The sequence below is a fragment of the Panthera uncia genome, chromosome E1, assembly GCF_023721935.1.
Source record: "Panthera uncia isolate 11264 chromosome E1, Puncia_PCG_1.0, whole genome shotgun sequence".
Taxonomy (NCBI): Eukaryota; Metazoa; Chordata; class Mammalia; order Carnivora; family Felidae; genus Panthera; species Panthera uncia.
In genome coordinates, this window is record NC_064814.1 from 38,679,539 (window position 1) to 38,701,810 (window position 22,272).

General features: G+C 46.9%; 1 protein-coding gene across 1 annotated transcript in view; it reads left to right on the top strand.

Moving 5' to 3' along the window:
• The window catches only part of ASIC2 (acid sensing ion channel subunit 2), a 263,980-nt gene that overhangs the window by 235,559 nt on the left and 6,149 nt on the right, over positions 1-22,272 (top strand). Inside the window, exons 4-7 of the mRNA XM_049636644.1 lie at positions 14,077-14,227; positions 16,242-16,298; positions 17,685-17,838; positions 20,489-20,580. Of these exons, the coding sequence (XP_049492601.1) occupies positions 14,077-14,227; positions 16,242-16,298; positions 17,685-17,838; positions 20,489-20,580 (454 nt within the window). The remainder of the gene's footprint in view (positions 1-14,076; positions 14,228-16,241; positions 16,299-17,684; positions 17,839-20,488; positions 20,581-22,272) is intronic.

Genomic DNA, 22,272 nt, shown 5'->3' on the forward strand with positions numbered 1-22,272 from the left:
GGAGGAGAAGGAGGAAGAAGAAGAAGAAGAGAAGAAAATGCAGGGCAGAGATGCAGCCTGGAACCCAAATGGCCACTTTCCAGCTTACAGAGCTGAGACTGTAGGTCAGAGAAGGGACTGTGGGATTCAGGACCCCGTAGTTCTATACCCTGAGGACCCCGGCAGCACTGACAAGCCAAGGGGATAATCTGTCCGGGCCTGGACAGGAAAAGATGAAGGAACACATAAGGAAGGCAATAGCTCTACCCGGAAGGAGTGGAGATACCCTGTACCTTGGCCTGCAAGTGGCCCAGCCAGGCCTGTGTGCCTCCAAGCTCATTCCTCTGGGTGAGGCCACCTCCTCGCCTGCATCCCAGCAAGCAACACTTTGCCTCTGCCTGTTTCCACCAACAAATCACGCGCCAATTTGCCGCGTGCACACTGCCAGTGCCGACGGCACTTGCCCTGGAGATTGTGTCCGGATGAAGATGTGATTATAACGGTGCACTGGCATGCACAGGCACACTAAAAACCCTCTTCTGCCGAGGCAGCTCTTCCATCAGCAGTGGAGAGGAGGGCAGGGACGGGAAGGTTAGCAGGGACTGTCTCCCGCTAGCGATGCATGTTCACTGCGTGCACAGGATTCACAGTGACCATCATGGAGAACTTTCAGTCACCCAGGCCACTGAGCAGCTCAATCCTGCCTGACACTCACCCATACGTTCACCTTGCTACTTATCTGAGGCTCCCCTGCCAGGCCAGGCCTCTCTTTACCTCTGTGCCTTTGCCCCGGCAGTTCCCTCCACCCACTTCTTTTCTGCACACTGAACCACATAGTCCTACTTGACTCAGCTTGAAGTGACCACCCCCTCCATAAAGTCTTTTCTGAGCCCTCCATTCTGAGTTGGCCTGGCCATTCTGTCCCCAGTGCCCCCACTACCTGTGTATGGTGTCATCCATTATAGCGCTTGCTTTCTTATGTGCATGTTTATTCTTTCCGGGCTGCAAGTCCCATGGTCATAGGAACCACATCTCATTCATTGTCATAGCCTCAATTTCTACCAGTGTTCCTAGAACAGAATACATGCTAAATAAATGTTTATTGGACACATGGAAAGGGGATGGGTCGGTAGGTGAATGGGTAGATGGATGGATGGGTGGGTCTGGGTGGATGGATGGATGGATGGATGGACAGATGGGTGGATGGGTGGGTGTGGGTAGATGGGAGGATGGATGAATTAATAGATGAGTAGATGAATGGGTGCAGGTAGATGGAGGGATTTATGAATAGATAGATGGGTGAGTGGATGGGTGGGTGTGGGTAGATGGATGGATTAGATGAGTGGGTGGATGGGTGGATGGGCAGGTGTGGGTAGATGAGTGGATGGATGGATGGATGGAAATAAAACTGTAGAGAGTTTTCTTTTATTTATGTATTTATTTATTTGGCTATTATCCAACCAAAGCTAGAAGGATTCTTGTAGAGCTTCAGAGGCATATCTAGGGCCAGCAAAGCCAAAGGTGAAAGTCATGTTAGAATGAGGCAAGTTATAGCCTTTTTAAAAAAAAAAATCCTCTTGCTTTTTTGTATAAACAATTCACCATTTTCTGCTCTTATTGTCTCCCACTCATAGACATATTTGCAATGGATACACCTTTTTATTTATTATTAGTCACAAACCATGGGTAATTTTTAAATTTATTTTTACGTTTATTTATTTTTGAGAAACAGAGTGAGACAAAGTGTGAGGGGGGGAGGGGCAGAGAGAGAAGGAGACACAGAATCCGAAGCAGACTCCAGGCTCTCAGCAAGCAGTCAGCACAGAGCCCGAGGCGGGGCTCGAACCCATGAACTGTGAGATTATGACCTGAGCCGAAGTCAGACGCTCAACTGACTGAGCCACCCAGGCGCCCCAGCCATGGGTAATTTTTAAGTTGATTTTTATTGCTTGTCAAAGTGCTGCACCAGCTACTACTACTAGTTTCCAGCCAACACAACAAAGAACTCTGTGTGGGACTCCGTGTAGGACTGGGGCATCGCTGAGTTCTGATTGGGTGAATCCTCCTCTGGTCCAAATGGTCCAAACACCAGTCAGGGATGCTCCTACCTAAGAGGGCAGGTTATGGTCACTCTTCTTACAAGTAAGTCACATTCTGAATTTTACATAGTATATAATAATTTGCTCAGGCTGAGCACTTATCTACTCTATGTGAATATTCACTGATGAGTAGTTTGATGGTTTCTACAGATGAAGCCTCCCCAAATACATTTCCTCTTGGTTCCAATTTCAATGAAATGGCAGTGTTTAAGTTCTAAGACCACATCTGTGATGGATTGGTGATGTCTGCCATGTACCCAGGATGAGGGCAGGGGGAGCAGTCACCGGGTTTGCAGATGAAAAAGCTAAGTCCCCTAGAGAGGACAGCAGGGTAACAGCAGAGCCAAGATTAGGAGGTCTCCTGAGCCCCAATCAGGAGCCCTGCAGTTGGACAGACCTGGGTCTGAATTCTGCCCCTGCCGCTTCTCAACTGGGTGGTGTTGGGCAAGTTACCCAAGTTTGCTCATCTGTAAAATGGGGATGACAGTATTTGCCTGGCAAGGTTATTAGGAGGACTAAACTGTTCAATCAATCTATGCAGTATTTCCCGTATTGGGATCTGAAGAACCCATGTTCCCATCTCTCAAATCTCTCCTCCAAACTCTGCCCACCCACCCAAGAATTGCGTCTACTTCCTGGGCCCCGCCCCCCTCCCTGGGGTAGACTCTTTCTTTAGGCAAGCAATGGAGGTAGTTGTAACAAGTGTAGACTGCTGGGTTCTAATTCCATGAACATAGTCGCTTAAATGCTCTGGCTGCCACTATACATTCAGTTAGTCTACAGTCAGTCTTTTGGGCACACAGTACTTCTTCTCACAGAGTCGTTGTGAGGACTGAAAAAGACAATGTTCTGAAAGCTGCCGGCCCTCCTGCTACAGGGCGTGGCACGTAGCAAGTGCTCGCAAACTGGCGGGTGTCCTTGTTGCTCAGTCCCTACGACTTTCGCTTCTTCCTGATGCTATCTCTTTGTGCTTTGACCTCATGGGCTGAACTGTCACTGAACCCGCAGGGATGGGGGATGGGGCCACCTCACTGCTTCTGTACAGGACATGTCTCCCCTGAGACCCCATTGCTGCCACCGTTACTGACTCATTGGTAGATTTGATTCGGGGATTTTATTTGATTTTAGTATTGTTTAAAAGGAGTACAATATGATCATTTGTGAACACACTAGATCATTCAGCAGGATGCAATAAAAGCATCAAACTGAAAATTATGTCTCAAAAGCAGGCTCTGAATCCCCCTCCATCTGGGTGGGCAGAGCAGAAGTTGGCACTTGTAGTGGAAAGTGGAAAAATGAGAGGGAGATCACAGGGCCTGGCTAAGAGGTAGGGGGACCTCATGGTCACCTGATCCTAGAAACTGAGACCTCTCAGAGCATAGTACCTTAGGGCCCTGCCCCCTACAGATGGGACAGAGAAGTCCAGAGAGGTTGAATGGCATGCCTGAGGTCACGCAGGAAAGCCCGCTGCTTACTAGTCCAGGACTCAGATGTGATTTGGTGCTGAGCCTATGTCAATGCAGAGCCTACGAGGACCAACATGGCGGGTCCTCTTCTTCTGTGTGGCTTGGAGCAGACAGCCCCTTTCACTCCTCCTCTGTACTTGGCTAGGACAAAGTAGGGTGGGACAATTCCTTCAATAAGCAGGTATGAGCACCTACTGTGTGCCAGACCCTGCACTAAGAGGCCTGAGATCCAGGGGGCAGGGAGATCTATGGGTATGGCTAGAGAGGGGATGCCAGTTAGGACAGGCACACGGGACCAGCCACCAGACTGACACCTTGAGTGAAGGACTGTTGTAAGTGCTTCCCTAACCTAAAGACAACAAACACGTGTAAACATTGTGCAAGGTGCCATGCCTATTCCCATCTAACCTGCAAGGAAGCCCTGTAAGTTGCAAATTATTAGCTCTGTTTCGCAGATCAGGAAACTGAGGCCCTGAGTACTTAAGTGACTTAGCCTATCAGTGATGGTGCCGTGTTCTGCCCACTACCCTTCAGCTGTACAGGCTGGGGGAAGAGGCAGAAGACAGGCCCCAGGGATCTGGGGACATCCCTATGATGCTGGCAGGAGCAGGACTGGGGCAAACAGGAGCCCCGTTTTACTCACCTCTGCAACCCCGGTACACCCCCCCACCCAACCAAAGAAGCATCGCAGCCAAGGCCTGAGTGGAGGCTGCAGACACTAGGAAAAGTCCAGGATGCTTGGCAAGGGAGACCCACTGACTCCCTCCGGGTTGCTCAAGCTGCAGACAGGCCTTGGGCAGCTGTGCTAACTGTAGCGCCACCTGCTGGCACACCTCGGGATCTGTGGGCTGGGGGAGGCAGGGAAAGCCAGGGAGCGAGGAACAGCACAGGATGTCCCCAGGCAGGCTGGCAGCAAACACAAGCTTCTCTCTATAAAGTGAAAACAACTGTGGACAGAAGCCTCAAGACAGTGAAGCACTGAAAGGCAAGCACCAGAATATTCCACCGCAAAAATGCTGAGTTCTTTGTTCGGCTCATAAATTTCAGCAATTATCCAAAGTTCCATGGCCCAGGGGATAAAAAGGGTAAGGGAGGGTGAGATGTCAGGTACATGCGAGAACACTCCAAGGCTCAATCCCGGGCGTCTCTCCTCTCTCCCAGCTCCTGACCCCTAGATCTAGCGGGTTGGCGTTATCTGGACTTGGCAAGAGTCCTTATCATAATAAACCCAACTCAAAGTAACTCAACCCCAAAAGGGCAGAGATGGCTGGTCTATGGAACTGAACTATAGGAGAACAGAGGGGGAGCTGTGAGCTGTTTGTTGCATAAATGAAAGGGCAGAGGAACATGAAGGAGTTTATTAGGCGATGGGGCTGGGAACCAAGTCTTGGTGAGCACCTGTCGCCTGCAGGGCACTGATATCATTTGATCAGATGAGGAGACTAACGGTGGGCGTGGACGAATTACCCAAGGTCACACAGCTGGCCCGTGAAAGAGTGGGGTTCAAGATTCTATCTGGCTCGTTCCACTGCCTCTAATTCTCAAACTGAAAGAATAGATTTGGGATCTATGATTAGACATTGAGACTTACGAGACCTTAGAAGCCCTCTCAGGTACTGCACACCCAGTGCTTGACTCTCTCTCTCTCTCTTCCCATTCCAGCCAAGGATTCACGTAGCTTCTGCTTGAACACCCCTCATGATGGGGAATTCACTCTCAAGGCAGTAATTTTATTCTTGAATTGTACAGGAGGTTAGAAAGTTGAGCCAGAATTTATCCTTCCTTTTTTTTTAATTTTTTAATGTTTATTTATTTTTAAGGGAGAGAGAAAGACAGAGCACAAGCAGGGGAGGGGCAGAGAGAGAGGGAGACACAGAATCTGAAGCAGGCTCCAGGCTCTGAGCTGTCAGCACAGAGCCCGACGCGGGGCTCGAACCCATGAACTGTGAGATCATGACCTAAGCTGAAGTCAGACCCTTACACTTCACCGACGGAGCCACCCAGGCGCCCCAATCCTTCTTTGGGATTAAATTAAGTAAGGCATGTAATGTGCCTACCACGGTGCTTGCAGCAGGCATAAACGTTACCATCATCCACTTCCTTTATTACAACTATTCTTGTGTCTATCTTTCCCTTGGGAAGCCAGAAAACAAATCTCATTCTTCCCTGAGACAGCCCTTCAGATATCTGAAGACAGTGCTTCAGGGTCCCCCTGAGGCTTTGTTTGCCCAGGATAAACAAATACTCCAACCCGCTTTCAGACACTCATTGGTAAGCAAGAGTTGATGCTTTACATGCTGTGATTTTCCAGCTACTGTGTGTGAGGCTTCAGGAAAGCTGACAGAACAGATAACGAACCAGCCACAGCAGGGTAGCAGGGGCATCCGGGACATGACCTCTGCGATAAAAGGGAAGTGGCTGACCCTGAACAAACTTTGGATCCTCACCATCAGAGCTTCACCAGCTATATTCCTGGTGCGCCCATCGTGAGCACCTGTTTTAATAGAAGACAAAGAAATGAGCACCCCCTCCAAAGTGAATTTACATCATTTTAAGACCCCCAGCCTTGCCAAAAGGCTTGATTCATTTCTCCCAAAGCCAGTTTGTGTGTTTAATGATCCAATATTGAGCAACATAGAGGATCCAATCCATTCTAATCATAGGATACCCCCTACCCCGCCAAACTTCCCTATTTACAGATGAGAAAACTAAGGTCCAGAGGAGAGCAGCGACTTATCCAAGGTCATACAGGAAATTTGTGCAAAATCCTGGTCAACACATGAGCTCCAAAGATGAAAGAGTAAAGCAAACCATGAGGAAGAATGAAGAAAAGAACCGTTAGATAAAAAGGAAGAGAAATGCTCTGAAAAGTCCTCCTTGGAGCGTGTCTCCCTTCCTACAGCCACGTTCCTGGAGAGGCAGTGTAGTGTGATAAGCACAAGGCTGGAGTCAGAAATTCCCAGGTCCATCTGCTGGCTCTGCCACTGATTAGGTTTGTGATCTTGGACAGGCTACTTAACCTTCTGATACTCAAGTTTCTCATTAATAAAATGAGAATGGAAACATCTACCTCAAAGGAGTCCTGTGAATGTTACATAAAATGAGTACAGAAGCTTTTGGTTCTCAGTAATGGTGGAGTAGCTTATATCAGACAAACTCTCCTGGAAATAGCAATTATAAACTCTGTACAAACTATTTGATGGCACTGGAGAGTGACTAACAGCAGGCAGAAACGGGAGGCTACACAGCCTTTGAAGGAAGGGAACCACACTGAGTGAAGGACACATTTATTTACCTGACATCCCCGTGAAGGCACGCCAAGTTCTAAGGGAATCCTGGGGATAGAGGTTGAGCAGGAGACAGCAGCCATTAAGTTAAGGAGTCAGAAGTCAGAATTTAGGGTTGCCTGAAAGGCCAAAAATTGGGAAAAGAAATCCTAGAAAGGAGGGGCCCCAGATGGGGAGCCCCCAAATTTTTACATAAACCTCCCTAAAGTCCTAGACTGAACTTCAAACTTCATACAGATAGGGAGGGACTCCCGGAAGCTCAGGAGAAAAACAGCAGTTGAAAGAAATGGGCTTCAGCAGCTGCCACTGAGGGGAGACAAACTTGATATCCAAGTACAACCAAGTTGGAGAGACTTCATAAATACCTCAAACTTGCCACTGAAATGCCAGATGAGTCATTCCGCAGGAGTTAAGATCACACCCCAAGACAAAGGGCATAGTCCAGAATCAAGGGCAAAACTAAAATATGCCCATCCGTAAACAGAGCCTAAATAGTCCTTCTAAGACCAAACAAAACCAGTGATTCACCATTGATTTAACTGCCTGTTAGAACAAAACTCAATACTATTCAGAGGAAGATAACTGACCCAGAGTCACTATAAAGAGTTATTCGCAACATCCAGGATACAATTAAAAAGGGTTATGTCCAGAGGCACCTGGGTGACTCAGTCGGTTAAGTGTCTGCTTCGGCCTAGGTCATGATCTCACCGTTCCCGGGTTTGAGCCCCACATCACCCTCTGTGCTGACAGCTCAGAGCCTGGAACCTGTTCTAGATTCTGTGTCTCCCTCTCTCTCTCTCTCTCCTCTTCCCCCATTCATGCTCCGTCTCTCTCAAAAACAAATAAACATTAAAAAAATTTTGTAAAGGGTTCTGTCCCCTATACATAATCAAAAATTACTAGACATATGAAAAAAAAAGAGGGAAAATATGAAAAGAAAAATAAACAACCAGTAGAAACAGATCCGCATATAGCCCGTGTTGGAATTAGAAACAGTAACTTTAAAATAACAATAATATGGGGCACCTGGGTGGCTCAGTCCGTTGAGCATCTGACTTCAGCTCGGGTCATGATCTCACAGTTTGTGAGTTCAAGCCCCATGTCAGGCTCTGTGCTGACAGCTCAGAGCCGGGAGCCAGCTTCTGATTCTGTACCTCCCTTTCTCTCTCTCTCTCTCAAAAATAAACAAACATTTTTAAAAATTTAATAATAAAAATAAAATAACAATAATAAACATGTTAGGGGCTCCTGGGAGGTTCAGCTGGTTAAGTGTCCTACTCTTGATTTCAGCTCAGGTCATGATCTCACAGTTCATGAGATCAAGCCCCATGTTGGGCTCTGCACTGACAGCACAGAATCTGTTTGGGATTCTCTCCCCCTCTCTCTCTGCCCCTCTCCTGCTCTCTCTCTCTCTCTCTCTCTCTAAATAAATAAATATTTTTTAAGAATATAAAAATAAAATAACAATGATAAGCATGTTAAACTATTACAGAAAGATATAAATGATGAGAAACTTTTAGGCAAGATATGAAAACTTTTTGTAAATGTCAACCTACACCTTGGGACTGGGTGGCTCAATTGGTTGAGCATCTGACTTTGGCTCAGGTCATAATCTCACAGTCCGTGAGTTCAAGCCACGCATCAGGCTCTGTGCTTACAGCTCAGAGCCTGGAGCCTGCTTCAGATTCTGTCTCTCTCTCTCTCTCTCTCTCTCTCTGCCCCTCCCCCACTCATGCTCTGTCTCTCTCTCTCTCAAAAATAAATAAACATTAAAAAAAACTTAGGGGCACCTGCGTGGCTCAGTTAGTTAAGCACCGACTTCAGCTCAGGTCATGATCTCACAGTTCATGAGTTCAAGCCCCGTGTATGGCTCTATGCTGACAGGAGCCTGCTTCAGACCCTGTGTGTGTCTCTCTCTGCCCCTACCATGCTCATACTCTGTCTCTCTCTCTCTCCCCCCCCTCAAAAATAAACATTAAAAAATTTTTTTTAATTAAAAAAAATTACATACCAACCTACACCTAAAATATACAATTACCTGAAATTTTAAAAATATTGGATGGGATTATGAGAAGATTATATAGAAAACAATAAATGAACACCAAACTTGAAGGCAGGTTAATAAAAATTATTCAAATGAGACACAAAGAGAAAGAAAAAAGACTGATAAAAGTGAACAGAACACCCATGATTTGTGAAACAGTATCAAGCAAACCAGCATGCATATAAATAGGATCCCAGAAAGAAGAGAGACAAAGAATGGAGGAGAAAAATAATTGAAGAAATATTGGCTAAAAATTTTTCAATTTTGTTCAAAAACATCATTCCACAGATTCAGGAACCTCAGTGATCCCCAAGCAGGATAAATACAAAGTAAACCACGTCTGGTATGATGTAGTTAAAATCCTAAAACAACAACAACAACAACAACAACAACAACAACATCTTAAAAGTAGTCAGGAGAGAAGAGGCATAATACATAGGAGGAGCAATGAAAAAATTATGACTGATTTCTCATCAAAAACAGGCCAGAAGATGGTGGAATACCCTTGAAACGGTTGGGGGGGAAACACATTACAAGCTGGAATTCTACACATGGCCAAAATATGTTTCAAAAATAAAGACAAAATTAACACTTCTTACAGATAAATGAAAATGGACACCATTTACCACAAGTGAACTCATACTAAAAGAAATAATAAAGAAAGTTCTTCTGCCTGAAGAGAAATGATAGCAAATGGAAATTCAGATCTACACAAAAGAATGGTGAACAGGGAAAATGATATACATGTGGGTAAATATAAAATGTTTTCTTTTTTTCTTAACTTCTTTGAAAATTAATGGGATGCTTAAGGCATAAATAGTAACAGTGTACCTACCATAGTGCTTATAACAGATGTAATAGTAAAATATATGACAGCAATAGCATAAAGGACAGGAAGGGATGGAAATAGAATTATATGTGGAGTGGTATTATATTAATTCAAGATAGATTCTGATAAGGATGAAAACTGTAAATCCTAGAGCAACAAGTTAAAAAAATAATAATACAAAAAGGTATAAATCAAAAGCCAATTGAGGAGATGGAATGATCACCTAAAACAATACTCAATTACCCCAAAAGGAGTCAAGGAAGGTAGAACAAAGGAAGAAATAGCAGTGGGGACAAAAAGGAAACAAAGAGCAAGATAGTAGACTTCAACTTAACTGTATCAAAAATAATATTAAATGTAAATGCATTAAACCCTGCAATTAAAACACAGAGATTGTCAAGGTAAAACAGCAGTACTCAAATAGGCTGTTTACAGGAAATGTACCTTAAATATAAAAATATTCTGATGGGTTAAAAGCAAAAGGTGGACCAAAAAAAATTAAAGAATGGGAAAAGATAAACAGTAAGTATAAGAAAGCTGGTATGACTATATTATACAAAGTAAACCTCAAGACAAATATATTGCATGAGATAAAGAGAGTTATTTCACAATGATAACAGAATCAATCCCTCAAGAAGCTATCGTGATCTTAAATGTGTAGGTGCCTCATGGTAAGTTTCAAAAACACAAGGGGCAAAAATAGCCCTAAAGGGAGACATGGACAAATCTATAGTCCTAGTTAGAGAGTTGAACACTTCTCTCTCAGCAATTGATGAATAACTAGACAAAAACTCAGTAAAACTATAGAAGATTGGAGCAACACTATCCAACAACTTGACCTAATTGCCTTTTATAAAACACCTGCACCAACCATTACAGAATACACATACTTTTCAAGTGCACATGAAACATTCACCAAGATATACCATACGCTGCACTGTAACTCAATCTCAGTAAATTTTAAAGGAACATGGGTAGTATGTTTCCTGATCAAAGCATAATTAAATTAGAAATCAAAAACAACAAGGAAAGAGATAACACCAGTTACTAATATCAGAAACGAAAGAGAGGACGTTACTACCAATTTTTCAGACATTTAAAAAGTGATAAGAGAATATTATACACAACTGTATGCTAATAAATTCAACAACTTAGATGAAATGGACAAATTCCTTGGAAAACAGCACAACAAAACCACCACAAGAAGAAATGGGAAGTCTGAATGTCTCTAAATCCACTAAAGGAATTGAATTCATAATTAAAAATCATCACACACACACACCATCACCAAGTCCAGATGGCTTCACATTTAGGACAGGAATGATACCAAGCCTACACAAGCTGAGCAAATAGAGAAAGAGGAAAGGAAACAATTTATAATTTTGTTTATGAAGTTAGCATAACCACAATACCAAACCTGACTGAGACATCACAAGAAAAGCAAATTAAATACAATATCATACATGAGCATAGACACAGAAATCTTCCACAAGACATTAGTAGGTTAAATACAGCAACAATATAAAGAGGATAATAAAAAAAAACCATGACCAAGTGGGGCTTGTGCCAGAAATGCAAGGTGGGTTCATCATCTACAGATCAATCCGTATCATTCACCATATTAACAGAACAAAGGAGGAAAATCATGTGATCATCTCAGTAGAAATAGGACACACATTTGTCAAAACTCAATACCCAGTAAAGGTAAAAGTGCTCAGCAAACTAGAAACAGGAGAGAACTTTCTCAGTCTGACAAGGGCCTCTAGGGAAAAATAATATATATATATATATATATACCTAACACATTTAATAATGAAGTAATGAACCCTTTCCTCCTACGATCAGGAACAAGGTAAGGATATCTTCTCTCTTCAGTTTTTCCCAACGTTACACAATATACAGTTTCTGGCCAATGCGCTGAAGCAAGAAAAAGAAATAAAAAATAAAGACCAGAAAGGAAGAAGTAAAATTCAGCAATAAAAAGGAATGAACTACTGAGACATGCATGAGCATGAATGAATCTTGGAAACATTCTGCTGAGAGAAAGAAGCCAGACACAAAAGGGTGCATGCTGTATGCTTCTATTTATATAAAATCCTAGACCAGGCAAAGCCAATTTATGACAGAAAGCAGATCGGTGATGGCCTGAGGGCTGGGGAGGGGACTTTGGGGGGTTAATGGAGATGCTCCGTATCTTGATTGGAATGCTTGTTACCAGGGTGTACACGCTTGTAAAAATTCATTAAATTGTCCATTAAAGTTGAGACATTTTATTATTTGTAAATGACATCTTAATGAGGGATTTTTAAAAGTAGGAAAAATATACACCATTAAAAAAATGAAAAGTCAGCCACAAACTATGGGAGGTAGAGAGAAAATATTCTCAGTACATGCTATCTGACAGGGGACTTGTATCCAGAACATATGGAGAACTCTTACAGCTTAATAATAAAAGTAAGAAGTAAGCAAGTTGTTTTAATGGGCAAAAGACTTGAAAAGACATGTCACAAAAGATAATATATGAATGGCCAATTAGCACATAAAATTGCACTCAAGATCATCAATCAGCAGAGAACCACAAATAGAAACAACAATGAGATATAACTATACCCCTACATGAATGTCTAAAATTAGAAATATGGACAAAATCAAGATTTGGCAAGGGTACAGCATAACTGGAACTCTCATACGCTCCTGGTGGTAATGAAAGACCGTACTATTAGCACTGTGGATAACAGTTTCACCGTTTCATATAAAAAGTTACCCCGAGACCTACTTAACAAACCAGCTATTCTATTCCTAGCCGGTTACCTAAGAGAAATGAAAGTATGTGTCCAAAAACTGAACTGACTTGTCCATAAATGTTAACAGGGACTTTTTCATAATTACCCAAAACTGGAAACAATCCAAGGGCCCGTCATCAGGTGAATGGATACAGATTGTGGTATATTTATACACTGGGAAACTATTCAGCAATTTAAAAAAAAAAAATGAACTAAGGCACACAACCATGTGGATAAATCTCAAAAACATTATGTTGAGCCAAAGAAGCCAGACACAAAAGAATACCCAGTGTAGGTTCTCATTTACACGAAGGTTGAGAACAGGCAAAGCCAACCTATGGTGGTAGAATCCGTAACAGAGATTGGCTGGGGGGATGGGTGGGGGTTGATTGGAAAGGGAGAGGAAGGAATTCTGTGGGGTGATTTTCAATGTCTTGGGTCTTACGGTGCCTGGGTGGCTCAGTAGGTTGAGCAACCGACTCTTGATTTTGGCTCAGGTCATGATCTCATGGTTGGCATCAAACCCCACGTCCAGCTCTATACTGATAGTGCAGGACCTGCTTAGAATTTTCTCTCTCTCTGCCCCTCCCCTGCTCACACGTGTGCACACACTCTCTTTCAAAATAAATAAGTAAACTTTTTTTTAAATGTCTTAGGTCTTGATTTAAGTGGTAGGTTCACAAGTGTATACATTTAAAAAAAAATTTAATGTTTATTTACTTGAGAGAGAGCGAGCAGGGGAGGGGCAGAGAGAGACACACACACAGAATCCGAAGCAGGCTCCAGGCTCTGAGCTGTCAGCACAGAGCCTGACTCGGGGCTCGAACTCACAGACCGTGAGATCATGACCTGAGCCAAAGTCGGACACTCAACCAACTGAGCCACCCAGGCGCCCCAGTCAAGTGTATACATTTTTTAGAATTTGTTGAACTGTGCTCTAAAAACATGCATTTTGTTGCATTTTTTTTCTCAAATTAAATAAAAAAGATAAATATAAAGGATTTAGTTCGGGGCTTCACACATAAGTGCTCACAGCCATTCATTTCCCTCGCCCTTCACCTTCCCCAGTCCCAGCAGGGATGTACCATAGGCATGACAGCATTCTATGGACATTGGACCTCTGAGAATAAGGACATTTTCCCCAAAGGAGTTCATCCATAGCATGACACTGGAGGAATGATCTAGTCTGGGCCACAGATCATAAATAACATTGATTATGCCATTTCTTCCTGGACCCTCTGAAGTTTCTGGCCCCCAAGTCTGGGTTTGGGGTCCCAATGTTCCCAGCCAAGAAGGTAGAATTTAGTTAGGTCATTCCAAGAGTTTGGAGATGACAAAGTATGGAGGTAGAAAGACACATGGCAAATGTAAGAGACTTCGAGATTGGCCTTTATGGGAAGGTTATACGAGACAGGAAAATGAGTATTGGAGGCAGACGTGGAAAGCCTATGAGGTCAATGGAGCTAGATTGTCCTGTAGCAGATGGTCAATAATCGTTTGTTGATTGAATAAGTAAGTGAATGCGCTATTAAGGCTGTCGATGCTGAACCTCCAGGGCTGACTGCTGCCCTCACCTTCCTGTCTTGCAGCTCACATACCTGCCCCCACCGTGGGGTGAGTGCCGATCCTCAGAGATGGGACTCGACTTCTTTCCTGTTTACAGCATCACCGCCTGTCGGATCGACTGTGAGACGCGCTACATCGTGGAGAATTGCAACTGTCGTATGGTGCACATGCCAGGTCAGTGCCAAGGGACAGCCTGAGACCTTCTGTGCACTTCTCACCCTAGCGGGAACCACTGTACCCATTCCATGAGGACCCACAGGGATGCTGTTCTGGGAAAGGCTAGTACTTGGTCCCAAACACGTGGACAGCAGATGGAAACAACCAGTGTAGCAACCAGGGCAGCATCCTGGTGTCCAGAAGTGTCCAGATGTTTAAAGAATGCTCCTGCCAGTGCTCAACATGTTTGTTAATTGTTTGCTGCTCTTACCTCCTAGGGTTCAGTGTCCAGGTATTGGAGCCCTTGCAATTCTTGAATCCTGGTGTGGCACCTGTTCAAACATCCAGGTGCCTGTTGCTTTCATCCAGATGGTTTCCTTCTTGCATCCAAATGTCTAGCACTCTTTCAGATGAGGCAAAAGTCCCTCAGCTGGCAAATAGATGCGCATGGGCTGATATTTCTGGTGTCAGACTAACAATGCATGTAGCCATCTTATTAGAGGTAGTCGGCTAATCAGAGGCAGGAGCACGAGGGGTGGGGTGGGGGTGCAGGGGAGGGGGCATGGCGTGAGGGCTAATTCAAGCATGAAGAGTTTGGTTTCGCAGCAGAGAAGAAAGGATGACAAGCTGGGAGGAAGGGACCTTGGCTTCTAATTCATATTCCTCCACTTATCTGCTGTGTGACCTGGCCCAAGTTACTAAATCTCTCTGTTCTTACCTTCATTATCTCTAAAATACAATCATTAGTTGTTAGGAGGATAAAATTAGGCTAAAATAGAAAGTGCAAAAGTCAGTGGTCATTTTATTGGCACATGCAGAGAGGAACAAAAAGCAGTATTGACTGATGATCTACTATGTGTTGGGAACTTTGCTATCCTATTCAATGGCTACTACTTCATGGTCATATCATACTTTAAGTTTATTTAACTAAATCCTTATATCAGACATTTAGTTCATTATCAAATGTTTTCTTTTATAACCAATGCTCAGATTTAGCTTATAGCTAAACTCTATTTCATCAGTAATCAGTAATTTTTTCTAGAAATCTAATTGTATAATTGTTGATCTTTAAAATTGCCTCTGAGCTTCCCAGAAGACAGAACAAAAAGAGAAATGCCAGTTACATTGTTATTGTTGGAAAGAAGGAAGCATACCAGCTCTCAGCTCTTGAAAAGGGTGTTTAGGGAAATAGTAAGGAAAGGACATTGTGGTAGGTTTAATTTTAGCACCCGGAAAAAAAAAGGCCGGGCCCGGGTTTGGGGGGGGGGGGGGGGGGGGGTGGCGTCTGGATTTCTACTGAGAGACCATAGAGAAGGATACAGCACTGGTGAATGTTACCTGCCTGATGCTCAGACTGGATCACCAGCCAGTAAGGTTCCCCCATGGAACCTGAGCCAAAAGCAAGCAGTAGAGGTTTTAACCGTTCTACCCATGACATTCTTACTGGCATCTCTGTTACCGAATTAAGGGCAAGAAACTTACAAAGTGGGGCTTGTTCACAAACAGCAGAGGTGTGGCCCTGGCCTGGGAGTCAGACTGGTCAGACCAGTGTATTCAAAACCCACCTCCATCACTGCTAGCTCTGATGTCCTGGAAAGGCAGGATACTTTAACCTCAAGACTCCCAGGGGTGAAACAGACACAGTATTTCCTATTTCCGGAGGCACCCGTGTGAGTTAAAGGCGAAGATGTGTGCCTGGAGGTAGAGGTGCTTTCTGCCAGTCTCTACTTTCAGCCACCAAGGCTTTCTCACCTGTCACCCACCTGAGCTAGTTGGGCCAGCGCAGCAATCTGGGAGAAGTTAGCTAGGCAGACCCTATATTCACCTGCCCAAGCTCCCAGAGCAGAGCAGACCTAATCCCCTGGCTCTGGGTAACACTGCGCCCCCACTTGCCCCCAGCTCTTATGGGTGATTCCCTTCTGACTGCCGGGGGACTGCTGCTCCTCCCCGGTTGCAGGATGCATTCCCTTTCCCCAGCCCAGGAGGGAGGGGTTGCTGCCTGAGTACGTCTCCTTGTGTCTCTTCTTTGCAGGGGATGCCCCTTTCTGTACTCCTGAGCAGCACAAGGAGTGCGCAGAGCCTGCCCTAGGTCAGTACTGGGGGACAAAGGAAATGGGAGCTGAGCTTGAGACCTCAGAGGTGTTCTGGGTGTGGGAGAGATAGGGCGGAAGGGGCACCGGAGGGGGAGGAGAGGCTGGCTGGGGCTGCGGCACTGTAGGAGCTGGAGAGGAAGGTGGAGAGGAGGCAGGAGAGAGAAAGGGGAGGAAACTGATGCAGGCGGATGAGGGCTGGCAAGGCACGGGGGGGAGTGAGAGGAAGTAGAGAGGTGCGGTAGAGAAGGGGTGGGTTTCAGGGGAATGGAGAGCACTGGGGAGCACAGAGGAAGGGACAGAGATGGAGAGAGGATGAATGAACAGTAGACATCCGGGTGGGCACCGAAGGAGGTAGGGGAGGGGGGGAAGGGGCAGCCGCTGTGCATTTCCCCCTCCTCCTCCTCTGGCTGGGTGCTCGTGGGTTGGAATAACTGCTGGATTCCCCCACGGGAAAACTTCAGGTGCAGGAGATCCCACAAACAAGCCACAACCTCAAAGCTAGACTCACTCCACCTGCCTGCCTCTCTCTGCACCTGGGAAGTGGTCTATGATCAAGACGAGCAGAGAGCATGTTTAAATCATAGGGACTCAAGTTCGTTCAGCAGCTGCACTTGCTGGAGCTAAGCTAGGACAGCTCTGGACCCCTGTGTCCAGATGCTTCCAGAAGGACTGATAGGGGGGGGCGGGGGGGAGGCGCCGGCCTTAGAGAAGAGTGAAAGATGTGTACAAAGACATCTCTCCTTGGAGTATGGAATCCCATGGGTAACACTGCCATGATCAGAGAGACAGAGGGAAGGAAGTGATATCTTTAGCCACCCCTTCCTAAGTGGAAGACAGGAGCAGAAAAGATGCGGGAGGTTGCTTCTAGGGACAGGAACTGAGAATCTTTGCCTGCACGCTACCCCAGCAGGCACCGGAGGCAGGCTCTGGCTAGGAAGGAGCCTCAGAGGGAATACCATTGAGCCCTGGGTTTTAGATAAAATGTTCTCTCATGTTTGCCCGTGACGGGAGGCCCACTTTGTGGATGAGAACACTGAGGCTAGGAGCAGAGAAGGCTCTGGGAAGCTGAAGGGGCCAGGACTCCTGTGGAACCCATTCTCCAAAAGTGGCGCCTTTCAACAATTTTTAAAGGACAACATAATAATAAAGGAAGTGGAAGGAGAACAGGACCAAGGGAAACACAGAGTGGGCACTTTTCAAGAGCGCTCACACCCTCACCAATCTATAGCCAAAGCCCAGCTCCCCTAATCTCCGCAGCCCCGCCCCTCACTTCCCGGGGATGGCCCCTCCTCCCAGCTTCCGCGCCCCCACCTCCCCAGCGGCTGGAACCCGGGGGCCCCGCCCCCACAGCTGACTAAGCCCCGCCCCCCTCTCCCCCGCAGGTCTGCTGGCGGAGAAGGACAGTAATTACTGTCTCTGCAGGACACCCTGCAACCTGACCCGCTACAACAAAGAGCTGTCCATGGTGAAGATCCCCAGCAAGACGTCAGCCAAGTACCTCGAGAAGAAATTCAACAAATCAGAAAAATATATCTCGTAAGCTCAGTGGGCACCGGTAGGCAGAGGGAGAAGGGATGGACCCAGGAGAAACTGGGGGCAGTCGAGGAGGAGGGCAGAGGGAAGCTCCGTTTGGCAGAAGTGAACTGACCCTCGGCCGTGTGCCAAGCTCTGTGTTTAGGACTCAGAAAGTGAAGACAAAGATGATTAAGAAGCAGCCCCTCCCCCAGCCTTTAAGGAGCTTACAGTCTTGAGAGAGGAGCGAACGTCTGAATGCTTTACAGGCTGATACAGGCAGGAAGGGAGGTTGGTTGACTGCACCTCACATGGGGTTGCCCTCAAGGAAAGCTTCAGAGACTTTTTTAAAGTTTATTTCTTTATTTTGAGAGAGAGAGAGACAGAGAAAACGAGCGGGAGAGGGGCAGAGAGAGAGAGAGAGGGAGAGACAGACTATCAAGCAGGTTCCATGCTGTCAGAGTCATGGAATCTGATGTGGGGTTTGAATTCCCCAACTGTGAGATCATGACCTGAGCGGAAGTCAAGAGTCAGAAGCTTGGGGGCGCCTGGGTGGCTCAGTTGGTTAAGTGTCCAACTTCAGCTCAGGTCATGGTCTCGTGGCCCATGAGTTCCACTCTGTGCTGACAGCTCAGAGCCTGGAGCCTGCTTCAGATTCTGTGTCTCCCTCTCTCTCTGCCCCTCCCCCACTCGCACTCTGTCTCTCTCTCTCTCTCTCTCTCTCTCTCAAAAATAAAATAAAAACATAAAAAAAAAATTTAAACAAAGGAGTCGGAAGCTTAATGTGCTGAGCCAGTCACATGCCCCAGCTTCAGAGATCTTGTTTAAGAGGATGTGTAGGAGTTTTCCAGGCAGGCTTGCACATTTCATTCCCTCCACCCAGAATGCTTTTCCTCTCGCACTTTACCCACCTGGTTCCTCATTGTGCAGGTCTCCATTTCAAGGTCATCTCAAACAGCTAAATTAGTTCTCCTCCTTTTCAATCTCTGTCCAAGCACTCTGGTGTTTTCCTTTGTGGCATTCACCTAAGGGTGTCATTTCCATGTTCTCGTGTGTGTGTGCCCCACTAGACGGAAAGCCCCCTGAAGGCTGCAGCCTTTCCTTGTGTTCGCTGCTGTGGAGGGTCTGGCACAGAGCTGGCATTCAAAAAAATGTCTTTTAACAGAGTAAATGAATGGAAGTCATGGGAGCAGAGGTGTCCCAGGCACAGGGCAGACAAGAGAATGGCCAGAGGGAGCTGGGACAGGTGGATGTGTCAGAGCAAGAGGGCCTCGTCTCCCCGGGGGACAGGGAGTGGATTTTATCCAAAAAGAGGAGGGGGCCTCTGATGAGCTTCAAGTAGGTGACAGCCTCAACCGTGTATTTTAGACCACTGCTCTGCAACAGAACTTTCTGCCATGACGGCAGATGCACAGATTGTGTATCTCCGAGGACCAACAAGGGAGCCACTAACCGCATGTGGCTAGTGAGCATTTTAAATGTAGCCTGGGTGACAGAGAAACTGAAATGTAATTATTTTTAACGTTTTATTTATTTATTTTGAGAGAGCACACGCAGGGGAGGGACAGAGAGAGAGGGAGAGAGAGAGAGAGAGAGAGAGAGAGAGAGAGAGAGAGAGCCCCCAAGCAGGCTCCGCACTGTCAGCACAGAGCCTGACTCAGGGCTCAAACTCATACACCGTGAGATCATGACCTGAGCCGAAACCAAGAGTCAGCCGCTCAACCAAAGGAGTCACCCAGGCGTCCCTGAATTGTGATGTTTTCTAGCAGTTTTAGAAAGATCTTTCAGGGGGCAGTGTGGAGGACAGAAGGGAAGCCAGAAGAAAGGGAGGCGGCCTGGTAGGAGGCAGTTGTCATCACCCAGGCAAGCGATGGTGACACTTACTTTGAATGGCGCCTCGGGGAGCCCTGCATGAAGAGGAGGATTTGCTTGTCTCTCACCAGCCGCTCCCTCCTGCCACACGGCCACCAGAGCCCATCCCGGGGCAGCTCTGGCTCAGCCGGTTGCAAACAAGGGGCACCGAGGACACTGTGACCAGCGTCGCAGGAGATGGAGAAAAGGAGGTGCCAGGCCCTGCTGCTGAGCCGACGTTCTGCCAGCAGCGATGACTTTTCCTGCCAAGATGCGTCTTGTTAACACACCTGCCTAAAAGAGGAAAAGGGAACCCCCGGCCAGATATAGATTTGTTCCTCCCTGAGCCTGGCAGCTGATTTGGCAGTGTGAGCGCATGGGAGTCCCACTAGGACAACCTTGTTATAAATCCAAGTAGGAGCATGGCGGGGGGCTCTCGGGAGTGGGTAGAGGCCACCCGGGAGGTCAGCTGGGGCAAGCAAGGCAAGAGAGTGAGGAGCTTGTCAAGAGAGTGCTGAACTCACCTGCAGGTGGGGAGCCAGGAAGACCCTGTGGGGGGCCCAGAGACCTGGAGGCCAGGTTGGACTCGTGGAAAGCTGTCCCAAAGAGGGACAGCTGATATGTGCCTCCAGAGCACTGGGCTGGGGGTCAGGGCTCTTGGTTCCAAGGTCAGCTCTGTCGCTGACCAGCTCTAACTTTGGGCTGGTCGTTTCACTTTCCTGGGCCTCAGCCCCTCCCTCTGTCAATGGGAAAGCTGGGTTGGATGGCCTGCGTGGATCCCGATGGTCCTCACCGTGTATGGTACTGGATATTCCCTCTGCAGAGAGAACATCCTCGTTCTGGATATATTTTTTGAAGCGCTCAATTATGAGACGATTGAACAGAAGAAGGCATATGAAGTTGCTGCCTTACTCGGTATGTCGGTGTCTGTTGCACAAATTTCCACACGTCATGGTGGGGAGTGAGGGGGAGTGGGCAGGGGGTAGGCAGGCAGACAGCACTCTCAATGTGCTAATTACGCCCTCTGTCCCAGAATGGGAAGGCCTCCGGTGTGGCGGAGGTTTTAGGCTCAGCTCATGCCCCAATTTAAGCCTCAGCTTCCCCATTGACACAATGATGCAAGTGAGCTGAAAGGTCTCTGAGGGCCTTCCCAGGGCTGCCCCGTTGGACTCTGTGGTCTTCTGCCCCCAGGCTGGAGTGACAGTCCCGGGGCCGCAGCGGGAAAAGAGCTGTCCAATGGAGGGAAGGCTGAGCTTTGGGTGGTCCCCAGGCAGTGAGTGTGAGTGTAGGACTGGAAAGCAACATGGCAGCACTGGGGCCAGATGTCCCCCCTGGATTGAGAGTCCTTTGTCAAACACAAAAGAAGGGTCACACATCCCCAGATGTCTACAAACCTGACTGCCGCCCCCACTCGAGTTCACATCAGCTCCCCTGGCCGCACCGCCAAATAACGGATGCAGGGAGTTCTGTTCAACCCTGCCCCCCGCCAAACTCACAAAACCCCCGGGGGTGGTCAGTTGAAAGACCTGTGCCTTGGGTCCTTCTCCCAACTCCAGCTCACTCTCAAGAGAGGACATGATGCTGTCCCTACAAGGAGAATTAGCCGCTGTTGTCCCTGTGAGTTGGACAGAGAGTGGTATCCTGAGGGAGGTGGGTGGCAGGTGTAGAGGGAAGTATAGAGGTTCAGAGTCAAAGACTACTGCATACCAGCTCCGAGAATGTGGGCAAGTGGCCTCACTCACTGGACGTCAGGCCCCTCATCTGTGAAATGGGTCTAATAAAGCTGCTTGATGAGTTCATTGTGATGGTTAGCAGGGGTAAAGCCTCAGCCCACAGAAGGTCCATAAAGACTAGTTTCTGGTACCTGGACAGTCACCATGCCAGAGACCCAGGGCCCCCGCTGGTGATTCCAGGCACCATGCGAGCATTTCTGCACCTCTCCCAGGCGACTGGGGACTGGGCCACAGCTGGGACCCAGTTGGGTTAAGGTGGCTGTCATTTGGGTCTCAGACACTGTTGCGGCCAAAAGGGACTAAGCCAAGACTCTAATGTCCTGGGCCAGAGGTAGAGGTCATGCTCTAGACATGTAGACCCACTCACCCTGCCTCTGTCACCTCATTTCTTTTTTTTCTTTTTTTGAGAGAGAAAGAGAAAGTGTGCGTACAAGCGGGGGAGGGGCAGAGAGAAGGAGAGACAGAATCCCAAGCAGGCTCCACGCCATCAGCGCAGAGCCCAATGCGGGGTTCAAACTCACAAACTGAGATCACGACCTGAGCCGAGATCAACAGTCTGACACTTAACCAACGAGCCACCCAGACATCCCTCTCCTTCATTTCCTAAAGAGAACTCAAGACAGGGCTCTCCCCATCCCCCCATATAGGCTCACAGCTCGCTCTCTCTCTCTCTCGCTCTCGCTCTCACTCTCTCTCTGTCTTACACACACACACACACACACACACACACACACACTGAGAAGGGCCTGAGCTCTGAATCTGTCAGAAAGGATAGCTCATCTCTGCATCTGATATGAGGATGAGATGTTCCCAGCATCTTGTTCCCACCCAGAATAGCCTGCTGAGAAATCATGCTGCCATCTGTGCCTCCCGT